The sequence below is a fragment of the Bos grunniens genome, chromosome 5 (assembly GCF_055505025.1).
Source record: "Bos grunniens cultivar Pamir isolate PY7600 chromosome 5, Bosgru_T2T1.0, whole genome shotgun sequence".
In the NCBI taxonomy this organism is placed as follows: domain Eukaryota; kingdom Metazoa; phylum Chordata; class Mammalia; order Artiodactyla; family Bovidae; genus Bos; species Bos grunniens.
In genome coordinates, this window is record NC_141169.1 from 110486587 (window position 1) to 110505716 (window position 19130).

Here is a 19130-nt window from a genome sequence, read left to right on the forward strand (position 1 = left end):
CACCCGTCTCCTCCAGCAGTGGCCTGACCCACTTCGGGTTCAGCTGCGGCAGGGGGAGGGAAGGAAGAGCCTTCCAAGGAGCCACACCACGGAGGGGACACCAGGAAGCCCACGGCCATGGTGAGTCCTGCCCCGGTGCAGAAACCAGACTGTGGTGGCTCTTGGCTGTTTTCGGATTACAAGCCGCCCGCAGTCTCAGGGAAGCTGGGGGCCGTCTTCCTAGGGAACTGCGTGAGCACAGCCGGTACCTCTGCCACGGACACCATGTGCTCACGGGCCCTGAAGTCTGCTCACAGCTGAGCTAAGAGGTCTCTCTGAGCTTTGGGGGCATGGGTCGGAAGTCCTCTCCCAGGAAGATCAAACCCAGGGACCCGGCCTCCCACCCCATGCAAGGGCGGGACACGTTTGCAATGCGCTATCCTGGGCCCTGGCTGCTGTGCAGCACGAGCTGAGTGCTGGGTCAGCTCTCCCTGCCCTCCCAGCAACTCTTTGGCTTCGAAAGCAGCCCCGTCCAGCTGTGCCCGTTCCTTCCTGAGCGGCTCTGCACGGGGCACCCATGGGGCATGGAGGGCGGTCTTGGGGCGCCAGGACACCTCCCTCACTGCTCGAGCCAGCTCCAGAGGATGGCCGAGATGGACGTGGCTGGTGGCGGTCAGCAGGGAGCGAGCGCCAGGGAGGGAAGAGGAAGGTTAGCGGGTTAGCAGGAGCCACACTCCCCGGCCCCGCCCGCATGCGGTCAACGACAATCACCACCACAACGGACTGCAAACCAGACAGAGTTAACACACACACTCGGCAAGACACAGGGAAAGAAGTCTGCTTTCAGTGCTTGTCTGGAAAGAACAGGGCATCTGCGTAGACCAGTCTTGTAAGGACAGTATTCCTCGACTCCACCAGCACAAATCACTGCCCGCAGGGTGGGGGCTCCCCCGCGTCCCGGGATGTGAGGCGGAAGGGCCCGACCACGAGCGGTGGCCTGGAACTGCGGTCACCGCAGCCTGAGCGGCCCGAGGGCTGGACCTGCTCCCTGGCTTCACCCCACTCCCCAGTCCCCCCGAGACAGTCGAAGGGATACTGTACCTTGTGAGGGACTGCCACATATCAGGGGTTTGTAACAGGGCTACCAGGTGTCAGAGGAAGAAGAGAAAGAGCTGGGCTTCGGGTCCCTGCTTGACTAGTGTCGCTACACCCCTGAGAGGCCGCAGGGAGGAGGCGGGGGTTACGTTACCTTCCTGGACACAGCAAGGGCAGAAGGAGAGAGGTCTACGCCGTGGAGTCCCGCCACTGGGCTCAACTTCAAAAAGGGCCAAACAAGGAAGAGGAGGAGACGAGACGGACAGAGAGGAGGAGGCATTCGGAAGTGGGGAGGGACAGGGAGAAGGTGAAGTGGACAAAAAGCATAAAAGTGAGAAAGGAACAACAGGAGGAAAAGAAAAAAATACAAGAAATGGAAAAGCAGAAGCAAGGGAAACACAATCTACAAATGAGTTCAGTCCTTCCTTCATCCGGCACAGAAACTGGTCGGGAGCAGCCCTGGGCCCGGGCGGGCGGGCACTCTGTCCTCCTCAAGTCCTTGCTGGGGGGGCGGGTGGGAAGCTAGGAATGACCACAGGGCACCTCTGAGGCTTGGGGACCCTCCCTGTGAACAGCCAATGTGCCAGCAGGCCTGCCTGAGTGAGAGTTCTCAAGATCACCGTGTGGGTAAATCTAAGTGCTGGGATTCTCCTGGTGTTGAACCCACGGAGGCAGCGCCCAGTCTCTGATGGGCCCCTAGGGCCGACACCCGCTCTGCTCTGACCCTGAGCAAGGACTTGTCGGCCCAATGAGCTCCCCAGAGGCGGCCCCCGTCTGTATGAATCACCAGCCTGCCTCCGGCCACGGAGAGCGCTGACCACCCCTCTTCTGCCCCTTCTCCTCCAAGGGTCGACACCACAGCGGGCACACTGCTACACTGTGGACAAGTCCAAAACTCACAGAAACAAAGCTGGGGCGTCATGGACGGGGTGACTGAGAGCAGACAGCGTGCAGGGGACGTGGCTAGACTCGGGGCCTGGGGCTCTCAAGGGAGGGCGACTGCTCAGCAAGGGACCATCACAGAACCACAGGCACACGCAGGAGCCACGGCCCCGGGGGCGGGGAGCAGGGGCTGGGCCGTTAGAGACAGCCCTGTTTAGGTGAACACGAGGGCCAAGCAGACCGTGCTGACCGAGAGGCCCTTCTCCTTGCAGCAGGGTGTGTGCAGGTGCCGTGTGGTCTCTATAGGCTTTCGTGCGTAAGCCTGGTATCAGGCGCAACTTCAGAACTAAAGCAGACAGAGGCCATGTGTGTGTGTGTGGTGGGTGTGGACAGAGGCCGTGTGTGTGTGGTGGGTGTGGACAGAGGCTCTGTGTGTGTGTGGTGGGTGTGGACAGAGGCCGTGTGTGTGTGGTGGGTGTGGACAGAGGCCGTGTGTGTGTATGGTGGGTGTGGGCAGAGGCTGTGTGTGTGTGTGGTGGGTGTGGACAGAGGCCGTGTGTGTGTGTGGTGGGTGTGGACAGAGGCTCTGTGTGTGTGTGGTGGGTGTGGACAGAGGCCGTGTGTGGGTGTGGTGGGTGTGCAGAGGCTGTGTGTGTGTGGTGGGTGTGGGCAGAGGCCGTGTGTGGTGGGTGTGCAGAGCTGTGTGTGTGTGGTGGTGTGCAGAGGTCATTTGTGTGTGGTGGGTGTGGGCAGAGGCTGTGTGTGTGTGGTGGGTGTGGACAGAGGCCATGTGTGTGTATGGTGGGTGTGGACAGAGGCCGTGTGTGGGTGTGGTGGGTGTGCAGAGGCTGTGTGTGTGTGGTGGGTGTGGGCAGAGGCCATGTGTGTGTGTGTGGTGAGTGTGCAGAGGCTGTGTGTATGTGGTGGATGTGTGCAGAGGCTGTGTGTGTGTGTATGTGTCTGTGTGTGCATGTGCAGAGGCCACGTGTGTGGTGGGTATGTCAGAGGCTGTGTGTGTGTGATGGGTGGGTGCAGAGGCTCTGTGCGTGTGTGTGTTTGTGTGTGTGCACAGAGGCCATGTGTGTGGTGGGTGTGTGTGGAGAGGCTGTGTTTGTGTAGTGGATATGTGCAGAGGCTGTGTGTGTGTGTGTGTAGGGTATGTGCAGAGGCCATATGTGTGTGGTGGGTGTGTCAGACGCTGTGTGTGTGTGGTGGGTGTGTCAGAGGCTGTGTGTGTGTGTGGTGGGTGTGTGCAAAGGCTGTATGTGTGGTGCGTGTGCAACAATCACAGTGATCCAGTGTTCCGGACAGATGGGGCCATGACCAGCTGGTCACTGAGGCAAGCAAGAAGCTCCTTTCTTACAAACACCCTCGGCTTATACTCGTCTACATCCAGCCTTCTCTGTCTCAAGATTGGTGCTCAGACACCTGCACACACCCTCAAGCGATAGGGTCCCCACCTCTGCTGCCCCCTGGGACAGACGTTATACACAAACAGGCTGTGGAGACAGGGGAGCAGCATCCGTGCTCATCAGCAAGGTCAGGGGCTTAACACAGTCACACGCATCCAAACAAGGAAGTCTGCCTGCAGGTGCAGTGAGATCGTGCTTCCCCTTCCAGACATCACGGAACACAGCTTTGGACCCTTTTATGCAGAGCGCGTCCCAGACGCCCTTCCGTACAGAAGCCAGCGTGAGACCACAGAACAGGACTCAGGACAGAAATCTGCAGGGGCTCCCCAGTGACAACAGGCAGTGCAGACACGAAAGGGCCAGAGCCCCGAAGGGTGGGTTGTGACGCTCTTCCTTAACCTTCCTGAGTGCTCTGGTATTTGCACAGTGTATACTTTACAATCAGAAAACCAACCAATAAATACTGTTTTAAGAAGAAAAACCAACCAAACAAGGTGAGTTTCCACCCCAGACCTGAAGCTGACGTGAGACTGCAAGGGAGGCACAGAGGTGCAGTTTGGAGCTAACCTCGCCTCGTCTGGAGATGTGAGACACAGATGTGGTTCACCGCGGGAGGCAGAGTGGTCGCCCCTCTCACAGCAAACAAGTCGCTTACGTTAGTCTCGTCGGGGACGTGCTCCTGTTTGCGCATCACTCGCAGACCCCAGTCACCACCCCGAGCGCCCACGGCCCACGGCCCGCAGGGCGTGACAGTCGCCAGCACCCCCCCACCCCGACACCCGGGCAGGCCACCAGTAAAGAGTTTGAAAAGCTGCAACTTATCATTGTGCAGCCAGGCACATCCCATGGATTCCAGAGGGCTGTGTGCACTGAGCGTGAGAGTGTGTCAGAGATCAAAACACGGGCACATGGGCGGCCTCATCGAGCCCCAGCACTGGCCCCAGCGGCTGCCTGGACAGTATCGGCAGGTCTGCCATCCAAGGAGGGCCCCGAGGCTCGGGGTCAACCGTGCACACCCTGGCCAGGATCTGCCTCGCCCTCCACCCAGTGCAGAGGGCCTTCCTTCGGGAAGCAAACCCGACAAAGGGAGGCAGCCCGAGGACGGGGCGGGCGCCAGGCCTGGAAGGGTCACCACACTGCCCCTCCCCGCCGAATGGAGAGGCCCAGAGAGGGTGAGTGGCAGGGCTGAGGACACAGAGCGGCCTGAAGCCAGTCTCATCTCCCTGCTCAGGGTCGCTGACACCACCTTGCCTCTTTCGTGGCCTGGGGCTGGCAGGACCCCACGGGCTGTGGACAGTGGGCAGTCACGGCCAGTCTGGTGGCAATTCCTCGTCTCCGCTCCTTCTTTCTATGCTTCCACACCTCCCATTTTCTCATACAGGCGTTGTCCGAAGCACTGCACCCTCCCTCCCGCCCCGTCGCCTCACTACAGGGACCCTCAGGGTAGCTAGAACACTGTGGCTGGTTTGCAAGCTGCATGGCGGTGTGCTGCCTCTGACAGGATAAAAGGTTCTCCCTGACAGGCCTGGCCTGTCTGTGCTTATAAGCACAGAGCTGGGGAGATGTCTTATTGGGAAGTTCAGTATGAGACAAACCTCTGGACTAGGAGGAAACGAAGAGGGAAAAGCACGTGAAAACTGAGCTCTAACACACACACACACACACAGGCTGGGACACACTTACACACAGAGGCTGGGACATGCTCGCGCACACACACGTGCACACACGCACACAGACTGAGACACCCACGTGTACACGTACACACACAGGCTGGGACACGCACACGCACACACAGGAATGCTGGGGAATTTTGAGGACTGAAATATCCTAAAAGCAGAACCGAGCCAGGCTCATGCTCAGACGGAACAGATCAGCCAACAATCTGCCAGCATCAACTCAGGGGAGCGGACCACACAGGAAGGCTCAGAGCGGGGTGGGTAGGTGGGGGGCTTCCCCACCTCCCATCACAAGCCATGGCAAAAAATGAAGACCCCCTCCCCAGTCCCTTATGCTGTTTCTAAACCATTCATGCTCTTTCCATTTCCCCTGGAGATGTACAAATCAAGAGGTGAAGTCTGGAAACCAGAAATTGGGTGTAAATATTTCTCATTCAAAGTTCTCCAGAAGAGATGCAGTCTTCTCCTGAACACGTCCAAGTCTCCTCCCTGGTCTAGAGCAACAAGACCAGTGGCTGGGCAGCAGGACCCTGTCTCTGTTCTTTAATGGGTCCTCTGCAATCACAAGGTGCAGCTCTGGGAAGAGGAGTCTTGATACTCTCTGGCTCAAAAGGAGACTTTCAACAGGTCTGGAGCCCTTAAAAGTCAGCTGAGAGCCACTCTAAGACCCCAGGGGGGCATGACAGTGAGACAGGAAGGGGCTGGGCAGGGACTTCAGCCTGGACTTCTCCCTCTCACCTCACAGGAAGCACAATCGGTGCTGAGTTCCTGTGGCCCTTTGGGGATGCAACCTGGTGGGCTATAGTCCATGCGGCCACAAAGAGTTGGCTACAACTGAGCACACGCAGTAGACAAGTAATCAGGCTCTACATCTCAGGCTCCAGATTTCAAGAGGGTAAAATTCCACCAAATAACGAGATTGCCAAGTGCTCTGCGGAGGAGACATCAGCAGGAACTGAAACGGGAGCTGCTTCTGACATCTACCTTCTCCTTCCAGACTTGTGGGTAGCGGCAGCCGCCACGGGAGGGCAGAGCCCCTAGAGCCACAGCGGGCTGATGTGCGAGGACCCATATCAGGCAGCAGGGGTTTATAATTCAGAGATACACTGAGCTCCTCTTTCTACATATTGCACTCTCCCCTGGAACTTGTTGGAATTCTATCCCGAAGGCTGGAAGCTGGAATCCAGGGACACAGAAATGGAAATGGCCAGCATCCTATCACTCAAGCATCAGGAGTGAAGGGAACAGAACTGGCCACACGGGGTCATCCGTGTGGCTGCTGTTTGCAAGCTGGGAGGGGAGGCTGAATGCAATGTCAAAGAAATAGGTTTGACAGTCCTTCCCAGGAGACTCTGAATTAAACAAAACAATTGAGATTCATTTGGAATCGACACAGACGTTCCCAGAGGTGTCAGGAGGAGGCAGAAAGTGAGCCCAGGACATTAGTCAGGGTGGGATCTGTTAGTTGGGGTGTAAGCATGAGCCCTTTTACAGCACCAATGGCTATGGGGTGGCAGCACCTGGACACTGGAAGCTCAAGCCCTGGAGGGCCGTGTAGAGGGTGGACCCGGACACCCGGGGTCAGAAAGCAGAGGGGAGGCCAGGACACCCACCCCAAGGAGGCCGGAAGCCTCCTTACTGGTGTAGCCTCTCTAAGACCAGGGCTTTATCTTGAGTTGCAATTACAATCATGCTTGGTTTTTAAATGAATGGGCCAGGAAGAGACTCTCTTAGAAGAATGGAATTACAGTAAAAAAAAATGAGAGAGAAAGATCTTGCCCGCTCTTCCGTTCTGAGACCACTTTCAGGCACGGAGCCTGCCTGGGAGACAGAAGTCTGACCGCCCGACCAGGATGAAGGACTCCAAGAAAGCGCTGGGCCTGGGAGCCCCGGGAGTAGCTACTGGCTCAGCACCTGGTGCGGGGGCGGCTGTCCAAGAGAGTCACCACCAGGCCTAGAGGCGACACGGCTGCCTGGTGCTTCTCTGGCCATAAGGAGCGGTGAGCCTTGTTCGGCAAGACACCCACAGACTGGACTCCTCTGACGCAGCGCTTCCACTGTAGAAGTGGCCTGGGACACTTGCTAAGGCAGGTGACCAGGCCTCACCTCCAGGGTCCCTGACTCAGAAGGTCGGGGGTGAGGGTGGGAGGAGGGAGTGAGACTCTGCAGTTCTAACAGGCCCAGTCTGGAGGCTCAGAGGCTGCAGGGACCACACACACAGGACCAGCCTCGACTTCTCCTGAGTTTGGTGAAAAGAGGACGCAGTAGTCCCAGGACAGAGTAGGGGGGGCGGCATTCTCAGACGCCTCCCCCGGGCACCTGGACCTTTCAGGTCAGCATGAACATGCGCTGACGGAGGCTATGGGCATCCTGGGGGAGGTGTGAGGGAGGGGGCTTGGGAAGGTTGTGGTGGAGCATGTGCATGTTGCCTGAGTGTGTATGTGCACGCACATGTGCTGCTACCATCAAACGACCAAACGCTGTCAGTGGGACTGGGATGCAGATCGAATCAGAGGCTGATGCTGTGGCTGGTGAACCTCTAAATTTATAGAGAATTAAAATACCCCAGCAGCAAGGATTGTCTCAGGTCTCCCCCGGCACACACATATGGGTGAGGCCGAGTCAGCACACTGCTCTGTTTGAGCTGGAAAAGGGCCTGTGCTTTACCATCCGGTTATGGTTATCAGGCTGACTTCTTGCTGTTTGTGAGCGGGGCGCGGGGGGTGGGGGAGTCAGCAGGGTTAGTTCTGTAACAGGTCTGCATACATACCACCCAGATGCAAGTCGATGAGGTCAGTGTAATAAGACTCTCCCCAATAGTCTACAACAAGGAATCGGGGAAGCGTTATTGGATCAGGTAACCCTCTGGCCCCCCAGTCCCTGGCAGTCAAGGGCATGAAGCATAAGAAACACCCAGGGAGGCAGCAGAAAGCATGCGTTTCCCCCAGGCACCCCCACAAACATGCTTCAGCCACAGGCCTCCTGGTGCCAGGGGTGGTCCCGAAAACCAAGGTGGTGGTGGGGGGTTGGGGGACGGAAGGGGGCAGCGTGTAGCCAACCAGCAGCTGGGACAGGGCCTTGGCTCTGCTGGAGATCCTGCTGGGATTCAACCTCATCTAATTCAGACTTAGAAAATGTGAGGGGCAGGTCAAAGGCTATGAACTTCCCTAGTTTCGCATATCAGACGCCCCAGACTAAGGCTGAAGGCCAGATGCGAATGCCTAAAGAGGATATGTTAGCCTTCAGCTCGCCTGTCCACACTTACCCCAAGTGGAGCAGAACCACATCTGCTAAACGGGTCTGAGTGAAGGCGGCCCTGTGGCCCTCAAGGTCACCAGGTCCCCAGAGAGCAGAAAACAGTGGCACCTCGCTCCACAGCTGCCCACCAGCACTCCTGTCCGTCACAGCGCGGTGAGGGTGACCCCAGGACCATGACAAATGCAAGCGCAGTCAGCTGCAGCTCACCACCCTTTCCTCCTCATCTCACAATCCAGCAGCCTCCAGTTCCACACGAGGGCTCCCCTTGGGGGACACAGACATCACAACGCTGAACGAGGCTGTCCCAGTAGGTTCCGAAAATAAAGAGGGCTTCCCAGCTGCTCCAGACCACACACCTCAGGAATCTCGGTCTTCTCTGAGGCTCTGACCCCAGACCTGTCGTCTAGATGCACGTGAGCCTTCTCTGGAGGGCAGCTCGGCCACCAGTGGCACCTCAGAGAACCCATGGACTGAGACTGAATGGCCGGTTCAGGAAAGGAGCTGACCAGTGCTGCTCAGCCCACAAGACCTCCTCAAGGGCTCGGCCACCAGCAAGCACACCAGCAAGAGGAAAGAGACACGAAGCCCAAGAGAAGATGATATCGCCAGGTGGGAACACAACCCAGGAAGTGAGGTGCTTGAAATGAAGAAAGCAAAGCTCCGAGTTCCTGTGTCCACTGTGGGAATTTCCCAACAGAGGGACCACTGCCTGTATATGAACCGGAGATGCACATTTGCACAAAAGTGCTGGAAAGTCTTGCTTAGTGGACTCTGGATCAGAACTCTGGTTTTCACCCTGCTCTCTGGAATGCCCGGGCTCTACAGGTGGTGTTCTGGGCTCTCCCAATACCTGACTCACAACTACTTCTAATTCAGCAATAAATTTCAATAGGACACACCACGTTCGAATCTGTGATCCACCAGTTTGTGACCCATGGAAGCCCATCACCACGTTGACCTGTGCTGTCAGGTCAGCTTGCTTCTATGTGGCCCCAGGACCACCAGGCTTCCTCTGCCCTGTGGGTGTGAGTGTCCGTCCAGCCTGTCAGGACACTTCATTCATCGACTCAAGTCCTAGCCTGTGAGCAGTCTCACTCAGGGAACCCACCTCTCAAAGCATCCTACCAGCTGACCCTCCAGGCACGGACTGACCCTCCAGGCGCAGGGTGAACATCCAGGCGCAGGCTGACCCTCCTGGCGCAGAGTGACCCTCCAGGCGCAGGCTGACCCTCCTGGCGCAGGCTGACCCTCCTGGCGCAGGCTGACCCTCCAGGCGTAGGCTGACCCTCCAGGCACAGGGTGATCCTTCAGGCGCAGGGTGATCCTCCAGGCGCAGAGTGACCCTCCAGGCACAGGCTGACACTCCAGGCGCAGGCTGACCCTCCAGGTGCAGGCTGACCCTCCAGGCACAGGCTGACCCTCCAGGCGCAGGCTGACCCTCCTGGCGCAGAGTGACCCTCCAGGCGCAGGCTGACCATCCTGGCGCAGGCTGGCGCTCCAGGCGCAGGGTGACCCTCCAGGCGCAGGCTGACCCTCCTGGCGCAGGCTGACCCTCCTGGCGCAGAGTGACCCTCCAGGCACAGGCTGACCCTCCTGGCGCAGGCTGACCCTCCTGGCGCAGGGTGACCCTCCAGGCACAGGGTGATCCTTCAGGTGCAGGCTGACCCTCCTGGCGCAGTGTGACCCTCCAGGCACAGGCTGACCCTCCTGGCGCAGGCTGGCGCTCCAGGCACAGGGTGATCCTTCAGGTGCAGGCTGACCCTCCTGGCGCAGGCTGACCCTCCTGGCGCAGGGTGACCCTCCAGGCACAGGGTGATCCTTCAGGTGCAGGCTGACCCTCCTGGCGCAGTGTGACCCTCCAGGCACAGGCTGACCCTCCTGGCGCAGGCTGGCGCTCCAGGCGCAGGGTGACCCTCCTGGCGCAGGCTGACCCTCCTGGCGCAGAGTGACCCTCCAGGCACAGGCTGACCCTCCTGGCGCAGGCTGACGCTCCAGGCACAGGCTGACCCTCCTGGCGCAGGCTGACCCTCCTGGCGCAGGGTGACCCTCCAGGCACAGGGTGATCCTTCAGGTGCAGGCTGACCCTCCTGGCGCAGTGTGACCCTCCAGGCGCAGGCTGACCCTGCAGGCACACCCGGAGGGCCGGGTGACTCCACACACTGTACAGCTGGCTCTTGGCTCACCGCGCGTTTGGGAGCATATATCTGAGGTCCGTTCTTCACCAGGAATCTAAATTGCAGTTGGATCCACAGCGATTCTGCTGCGATAGCAGCTCCGACTTTAAGCTTCAGACCCCTAGACCGTTCTCACTGTGCACATGCTGAATTCCCATGGCTGTACATGACCTGCTTCACTTACAACCACCACCTCTGCACACCAGGGTGCCCACCCTGCAACCAGGGCTGGACTGGACACTGAGGTTCTTAGCCTTGTGGATCTCTACCACAACCTACATTTTCCACCTGTGTTCATTCACATTTAAGAGTAACTTTTTTTCTTTTTCACTTTAAACTTGAAACCATAATTTATCATGTAAAAAGGGGTTCTGCTGCTGATAAAACAGCTTGAAAACCACTGACAGAGATTAAACTCTGGTTGTACATGTTTGCAAAGAGGTAATTATCTAAACAACTAGAAAGAGGAATTTCAGCAAAATCCCAGACCAGTCTCCGTGGGTGCTTTCCTCTGGCTCCTTGGCAGGCAGCAGCCCGATAAGGAAATGCCGAGGGGCTGTCAAGGACACACCATGGGCGACCAGCAGGGCCATGAGCGCCGTGAGGAACATATGCTAGGACGAGGTCCCTGTGAGGGACCACTTTCCGCCATGGCAGGCGGGATCCGAGGGCCCAGGGCCCTCCTGGCACCTTCAGCCAGCAGAGACAGCAGCAAGGGCAGGGCTGCGGGTGCCCATTCACACCAGGTACAGGACAGCTCCCTGCAGGCGGTCAAGGCTTGACTGAGGAGGCTGGGTCAGGGCATGCAGCGTTGGGGGCACTGCCTGTGCACCTGAGCCCCCACTCCTGGACACAAGGTCCAGTTTTCACTCTGGTGGCAGAGAGTCCAGATAGTGCAAGACCAAGACATCACAGCTCATCTTTCTGCCTCATCCCCTCGTCACCTGAAGGTCACCCTGTGTTGACTGCTGGCTGTATTCCGTGCAGGAAGACCCTGAACAGGAGACTTTCTTTGTGCCTGCCTGGCTCCATACCGAGCGCCAGCCGCCAGAACCCCAGAGACGCGTCCTGACACCAGATGCTCACTCGGAGGCCAGCCGTCGGTCAGTCTTCCAACAAGATCAGAGGCAGCGATGGCTGTACAGGTAGCCACCTCTTCCTGCTGCTTCTTTGGTTTATCCTCAGCCCACCTGCCTGGAGACTCACTCCACCCTCCCCAGGAGCACAACCACCATAGCACCTGTCTTCACTGCAGGCTGCATGAGCCCATTCTGACCCTGGCTGCAGTGCTCTCCACAAAAGGGTGGAGGCTCCAGCCTCGGGGACGCTGGGGAATGCAGGGGAGAGTCCCTCGAGTCGGGGTGGGGTTGCAATGGGGCCGGTCCGAGGGTTCAAGGTCCTGAACCAAGAGGCCACCCTGAGCACTGGGTGCCTCCTTGCTTTCTCTGCAGGCTCTGGGGAGAGTGGTTTGACCGCACGGGCCCCATGGTCTGCCCCAGCACACGGCCCTCATAGCCTCCTTCCAGGCTCTGCTCTGCCCTGCTCAGGCTCTGCCCCAAGTGACCGCCTCTAGGACAGAGCCTGGTCCACCCTGGGGCGTCTGTGACGCCACCCTCAGCAGGGCCTGTGGGGGGTGGGGGGCTGCGTGTGCAGTTCTGTGATGGCCCCTTGTGCACAGCCTGCCCTGCTCCCAGCCACTGTCTTCTTGGGGAGACGATGGGGAGGAGAGAGGGAGAGACCCAGGGCATCACCAGCAGACACGGGGGATGAGGGGGAGCCCTGAGACGGGGGGTGGGGGCCAGCCCCAGATGCATAGGCCTTTCTCCTCCTTTGCTTCACAGGAAGCCCCAGGTCCCAGTGACGAGGGGACCAGAGAATCCTGCTGAGACCCACTGACTCCGCGCGTGGGGCGGGAGCTAGCCTCCCGTGGTGGGTGGGACGGGGCTTTCCCGAGGACCCTGTCCTCTAGGCCCAGTGGTACCTGCTTCCCCGCGCAGCGCCTTCTCCACGGCGACCCCCCTCTCCTCCAGCTGCCGCTGCTTCTCCTCCACCTGCTCCAGCTGCCGCTGGATGATCTGCGGGCGACACACGGTGAGTGTGAGGGGCGAGGAGAGGACACACAGTGTGAGGGGGAGGGGAGGACACACAGTGAGGGGGAGGGGTGGACACTGAGGGGGGAGGGGAGGGGAGGACACACAGTGAGGGGGAGGGGTGGACACAGTGTGAGGGGAGGGAGGAGAGTGAGGGGGGAGGGCAGGGGAGGGTAGGGGAGGAAGTAGGCGGGTGAACCCTCAGGCAGCCAGGACGCTGGGATCTGGGTGGGTGTCCAGGGCACACAGAGAGGCTGAGAATGCTTCAGCAGGGCTTCCTAACAGTCTGGAAACCCTGCTTCCACAAGATTAAAAAACACCCAGCACAGACTTGCAGTTGCCAAGGGGGTGGGGAGTAAAGAGGGAATAACTGGGAATTTGGAGTAAGAGGTGCAAACTCTTACATATAGGATGGATATAACAAGAGCCTACTGCACAGACAGGGACTGTAGCCAATCTTCTGGGATAAACCCTCATGAAAAAGATTAAAAAAAAAAGCATGTCTATGTGCATATAACTGAGTCACTTTGCTGTGCGGCAGAAATTGGCCGACACTGTAAGTCAGCTACGCTTCACTTGGGCTGCCAAGGTGGCACTACTGGTGAAGAACCCGCTCGCCAGCAAGAGGCGTGAGGAGACACAGGTTTGACCCCTGGGTCGGGAAGACCCCCTGAAGGAGGGCATGGCAATCCACTCCAGTACTCTTGCCTGGAGAATCCCATGGACAGAAGAATCTGCTGGGCTACAGGCCATAGGGTCAAAAACAGTGAGACAAGACTGAAGCAACTCAGCACACAAGCATACTTCAATTAAAGAAAAAACACCAGCAACCACGTGGCTGGACCAGCCACACTCTGCAAGGAACAAGGTTTCTGGGGGATAATGGACCCCTGGGAGGACCTTGCACCTGGAAGCCACAGTCTGCTGTTATTTAGTTGCTAAGTCGTGTCTGAATCTTTGTGACCCTATGGACTGTACTAGCCAGACTCCTCTGTCCATAGGATTTTCCAGGCAATTCTGGAGTGGGCTGCCATTTCCTTCTCCAGGGGATCTTCCGGACCTAGGACTCGAACTCGCGTCTCGTGCATGGGCAGGCAGATTCTTTACCACTGAGCCACCAGGGAATAATTTACATTAAAAAGTTATTTTTTGTTAAAAGGAAAAAACAAACATCAAAAGGCCTGGGCCTGAGGACAGCACCAACCTGTAAACCCAGCTGCGTCAGAGGCCAGCCGGTCACAGAGATTGGACTGGCTGGTTTGTAGTGGTTACTCCAGAGCTGGGAACCTGGAAGACTCCAAGCTGGACGTCTCCCTTTCCACCAACAGCTGCCCCCAGGCGAGGCTTCTGCAGCTGCATCGAGCCAGAGGCACAGTCCAGGGGACAGTGGCTCCACCCCGCCTCCTCTCTTGCCCTTGTGTGGATGTGGACAGCAGGCTGGGAGGCTGGGAGGCTCTGCTGCCCTTACCTGGGCGCGGTGCAACCGTTTCAGCTCCTCCTGCTTGGCCTGCCTCCGAGCTGCCTTCTGCACACGCCGGGTCAGCTTGGCGTTCAGCTCCTCCTCCGTGTAAGTTCTCGGCTGGAGGGGACAAGAGGGTTTCTTCGGTCAGTGGCTGGCTGGGCTGGTGTGCAGAGACGCCCAGCCCTCATCCCTGCAGGAGCCCCACAGGAGACGCGCCCCACGGGGCAGGGATGGAGGCCAGCTGCACACTGACTGCTGGGCAGTTAGGACGTGGGGCAGCCTTTACTGCGGAGACCACCATCCTACAGTTTCCCATGTAAGGACGTCTGCTTTCCTAAGACTCTGGGGGTAAACGTGGTCACATGTTCTCTCCAAGCCTCTGGCTTGTAGGGGAAACACAAATAAGGAAAAAGAAAAGCCAGGGTCCTTTTACTTTTCTGTTTGGAATCAAAAGCCCCTTTCTTCGGATGAGCACCACTTCCGAGGCTCCTGGAGGAAGTCTTGCCTGAAGTAAACAGGTGCTTCTATTCTGAATGAAGCCACACTAACTGACGCGGCTGGAGGAAGGGCACAGGTGAACTGGATGGACTCGGGGGTCTACGCGCCAAGAGCAAGGGGGACGTGCTCTGGCAGGGCAACAGCTGCTCCTGCACAGGTGTGCCTCGCGGGCACAGTGAGTGCGGGTGCAGGGGGTGACCACTGGGCTGGCTGGGGTCCAGGGGTGGGGGTGGGGGGCTGAACAAGGGACAGAGTCACGCCCGCGGCCCGCCCACCTCTTTTCTGGACTTCTGGGAGGTCCGCTCGAGGACGTCGTCACTGGAGAGGTCCGAGTCCTCCGAGCAGCTCAGCTGGCGCCGCGTCCGCAGCTCTGGGGGCGGGGCCGAGCAGATCATGACCAGGGGGCCCACCCCCTGGCGGCCCGGGTCGGGAGTAAGGTGTGGTCCTCCCCAGTTTGGTTCTGTCCCCGCACCCAGAGCCACAGGCCTGAATGCTGACACGCACCCAGGCAGGAGCCCACATGCACCAACAGGCCGTGTCCAGCTGCAGCGCCTTCCCTAGAAAGCACATCCACCTGCGGCCCCTGCCCAGCCATTCGCTTGTTTTGGAACCTCCTAAGTTTAGCTGCCTCCTCCCTAGAAAACCCCAGGGGAGGCAGGGCGGCACAGGCAGGGGGTCTTCGGAGGGAACCGTGGGGACGGGAGAGCCTGTACCCCCAGCTGTGCCCAGGGCGGGGGTAGGGCTGCACCGCCGAACCTGCTCTTGAGACGGGAGATGCCCTGGGCTTGCCGGCGTCCACTGTGGTCCCGCTGGACGGGGTGCTGGGGCAAGACCGGCCATCACTCTTCTTCTTGTCCTTCCTGTACCCCGAGAAGACAGACTTCCACAGAGACCTGGGCTTGGCGGCCGCTTCCTCCAGAGTGCCGGGGCTGGGCCTCTCCAGGGGCCGGCCCTCGCCTTTGGGCTTCTTCTCTTTCTTGCTTCTCCGAGGAGAGAAGAGGGACGACCTCTTCTTGCTCTTCCCACTGGAGCCCTCTGACGAGGTGACCGAGCCGTCCGGGCCCCCTGAGTCCGAGGGAGGGGACAGCAGCTCCTCACTCGTGGCTTCGTGCCTCGGGGCAGGTTCCTCCGGGCCCTTGGGGGGCACGGCAGTGGCTCTGCGGGGTGCAGGGGTCCTGGGGGCTGCAGCTGCTATGTCCATCTCCTTCATCCTGCTCAGCTGCCGGGCCATGGCGTCCCTCAGTGCCTGGCTCCGCACCGACTTCTCCCGGGCCCGCATGCGCTCGGCCGCCAGCTCCTTGGCCTCGGCCGAGACCAGCGGCAGCCCCCGCTTCTGCAGTGGGACCGCACTCTCTGGCCCCCGGCCGTTCTCCGGAGCCAAGGGCTGCTTGGGGTGGGGCCAGTGGGAGGGGGGTGTGAAGAAGGTCTCCTGCAGACTCGAGTCCTCCGTGCGGTCGTCACATGTGTTGTCATCATACGTGTCCTCCACATCATCCGCAAAGGGAATCTCATCCACGCTCTCCACGAAAGACTTCCGCGCCTCCTCCTGGGGGGGCTGGGTGGGCTCCCGCGGGGGCCTCACACATACAGCCGGGGGTGGGGGTGCTGAGGCCACAAGCTGCCCTGCCAGGGCTGGCTTCCTGTGAAGGGTAGCGGGCTCCTCGTCAGGCGGCGGGGGCGGCGGGCTGGAAGGGGGCGTGAGCATGGTGGAGTCAGAGGTGTTGAAGCTCTGGCTGCCCGGTGTCCTGGTGCGGGAGGAGCTGCCCTGCAGGCCCAGCCCCGAGCTGCTGGACAGGTCTCTGTGCTCCTCCCGGGGGCCCTTTGGCTCCCTGTCGGGCGGGGACACAGGGGTGGGTGGGCAGGGCTGGGCCCCCTCGGCTGCTGGCAGCCCCAGCTTCCTGGGGACAGGTGGGGGTTTTAGGAGCCGGAGCCCCTCACTCTGGGGGGCCTTCTCTGCTGGACAGGCCTTCAGGGGCGGGGACTGGAAGGCGAGCTCAGACCCCGGGCTCCGGTGCACAGGCGTGAGCCCCAGGCTGCGGCGGATCTCGGCACTCTTCATCCAGAACTCTGCCACCAGGTCGCTGCGTTTCAGGGCCTCGTCCCCAGGGAGGGGGCTGCCCAGTGTGTCCTTCGTGACCCCTTGGTTCTTCACGGGGAGGGGGGCCAGAGGAGTGGAGGTTCTGGCCGGCACGGGCTGGGAGCGGATGGGGGACAGGGTGGGGGATGGCACGGTGGCCTCAGGGGACGGCTGAGGCTGGGAGCAGATGGGCAGTTGGGTGGGCGGGGATGGGCGCTGGGGGCTGGCAGGCGAGGGTGGCGTCCTGGCTTCAGGCTGCGATCGGATGGGAGGGTGAGCTTCGGGCTCCGCTGGCGGGGTCGAGGGCTCCGGCAGAGGGCTCTCGGCGGGTGACCTTACCCCAGTGGCCACAGCGGCAAGTGGGGGATGGGCGCTCTGTGGGAAAGCAAGGTGACACGAGCCACTCAGAAGGCAAGGCTGTGACAGGCATTCTCTCCCACCGAGGGCCTGAGCTTCCTGAAACGGCCTCTCCACCCTCGGGGCCACAGTCGAGGGCCAGCAGGACGCCCCCTCTTCTGCCCTGTCCAGCTCCTGAGCCCCTCACCCAGTGCACACAGGCAGCTTTCAGGTTGGGTTCATCCCAAGTGTACCTTGCTCTTCGAGCCCTGAAATGACACCAGCCAAAGGATGCCACGACCCACCCCAGCCTGCCAGGGTCTCTGATGTGAGGTGGGAAACAGCGTCAGTTACACTCTGCCTCCAGGCACTCGTTCCAACCACGCCTGGGCTCATCTCAGGGGAAATCACCCAAGTCACCGGGCTCCTCAGGACCCAAAGACCAAGTCAAGTAGCTCCCGGCCTCCAGCTCTGGCCTCCCTGCAGACGACTCCCCTAAAACGTGCTCCGCGGGAAACAGTGTTACTCTCTATTTAGGGAGCATCTTGCACTGTGTGGTATGAACACCCCTGGTAACCCAGACACGTATTTTTTATTCAGAAAAGCATAGTCATTTGAAAGTAACACTGAGAAGAAACAAGTCTGTTACTCAAACCAGTGATTCCACAAATCCTGCTGTTTCAGCTTGCTGTGGGACCGGGACACAGTGAGCCAGACCGGGCCGGAGCCCCAGCCACTCCTGCTTCCAACAGCCCCGTCAGCACCGGAGGCAGTGAGGTCAACCCTTACCTGTGCCCCGGGGCTGCGGGCTGGGGAGGACAGGCCCGTGGGCTCCTCAGGGGACCGGGTGGGGCTGGAGACTCGGGAGGGACCTGAAAAAACAAGAGGCAGGATTTGCACGAAGAACCACCCCCTCTGGCTGGATGGAGAGCCCAGGGGAAGGGGCTGCACACAGACCTCTCTCTGGGTGCCCTACTGAGGCCGGCGGTGGCTCCTCCTCGCCATCCGACACCCTCAGCTCCAGCTCTGCTCCCACTGCCGGCAGGTGCAGCTCCGTGTTGGCCTCGGACGGGACGTCGTCCGACCAGTGCTGATCTGGACGAGGGAAGCAGCAGCACAGTCCTCCAGTGAGGCTGTGCTCCCCTCTAGGCGCCGCCCCCCTTGGAGGCCAGCTGCCAGGACATCAGTGGCAGCGTGCATCCCGTCCCGGCCTGGCCCTGCCCGCTGGTCCCCTGCTCCCCAGACTGCCCATATCATCTCATTGTTCCAGCCTCCAGAGGCAGCGGCTGCCTTAGAGGCCCTGTAGGAAGTCCCACATCTGCTCGGTTTCTCCCCATAACTGAATGAACACAGCCCCTGTCCACCGGGGGGGGGGGGGGTGAAACGACAGGCATTCAGGTCAGTGCAGAGCAAGGAAGGAACCACGAGCCCTAAGAGCCACTCCTCCGAGCACCTCGCTTTCACTTTAACGTGCTGTCCCGCCTTCCCCGAGCTCAGAGCTCTGCGGCCCCATACCGTCGTCCAGCTCGGCACCAGTGTCCCCTGCGTCCCCATTCTCCGCTGCCTCCCCTTCGATCTCTGCTGGTTCCGAGTCCACGTCTCGCTCCAGGTCATCCTCATCAAATGGGACTGCAAGGCAGAAACGTCAAAGGAAGGACAAACAGAGAGACAGACAGACACACTGGCAGTGGGGATGGACAGTGGCACTGGGTTCTCGGGGCTGTCCATGGGCAGACCACGGGGAGAAGGGAGAGGGCTGGCTGGGGCAGGAGTCAGAGGGCTGGGAGCTGAGAGCAGGCCGGGAGCCGGGCTGGGCCTCCTGAGCACAGGACTCGGCCAAGCAGGAGGGGAGGAGCGGCCTGGGCCGGCCATTTTTCCTCTTCCTCCAGCAGCTGCTGGGAGAGCCTGTCTGAGAAGAATAGGGGGAGGCAGGGGGAGAACGCTGCTTCTCAGGCCCAGGTCAGCAGGTGCCCAGCACACATGGCAGCTAGGACCTGCACCGACCACTAGACCCTCGAGGAACAGGATGAGGGGCTGTGGCCAGCCCTGCCTCTCAGGGAGGGGACCAAGTCCAGGCAGCAGGGGGTTCTGTTCGCAGCTGCACCACTCAGCCTGGATCAGGGCTGTGTGCAGGGCTCTGACGGCTGGGCAGGGCTGTAGCCTCGCTGGGAGAATTCAGACACGTCTCTTT

General features: G+C 60.0%; 1 protein-coding gene across 18 annotated transcripts in view; it reads right to left on the bottom strand.

The window, feature by feature from the left end:
* Positions 1 to 19130, bottom strand: part of MICAL3 (microtubule associated monooxygenase, calponin and LIM domain containing 3) — a 156363-nt gene that overhangs the window by 3501 nt on the left and 133732 nt on the right. For 14 of the 18 annotated variants that reach the window (XM_086402650.1, XM_086402651.1, XM_086402666.1 and 11 more), the window contains 8 exons: positions 18455 to 18568; positions 17897 to 18034; positions 17729 to 17811; positions 15283 to 16978; positions 14802 to 14896; positions 14035 to 14145; positions 12458 to 12551; positions 1229 to 1294 (listed from right to left, as the gene is read on the bottom strand). In XM_086402650.1, the coding sequence (XP_086258776.1) occupies positions 1229 to 1294; positions 12458 to 12551; positions 14035 to 14145; positions 14802 to 14896; positions 15283 to 16978; positions 17729 to 17811; positions 17897 to 18034; positions 18455 to 18568 (2397 nt within the window). Of the gene's footprint in view, positions 1 to 1228; positions 1295 to 7814; positions 7866 to 12457; positions 12552 to 14034; positions 14146 to 14801; positions 14897 to 15282; positions 16979 to 17728; positions 17812 to 17896; positions 18035 to 18454; positions 18569 to 19130 lie in introns of all 18 variants that reach the window. The other 4 variants (XM_086402667.1, XM_086402659.1, XM_086402668.1 and 1 more) reach the window with 3 other exon arrangements.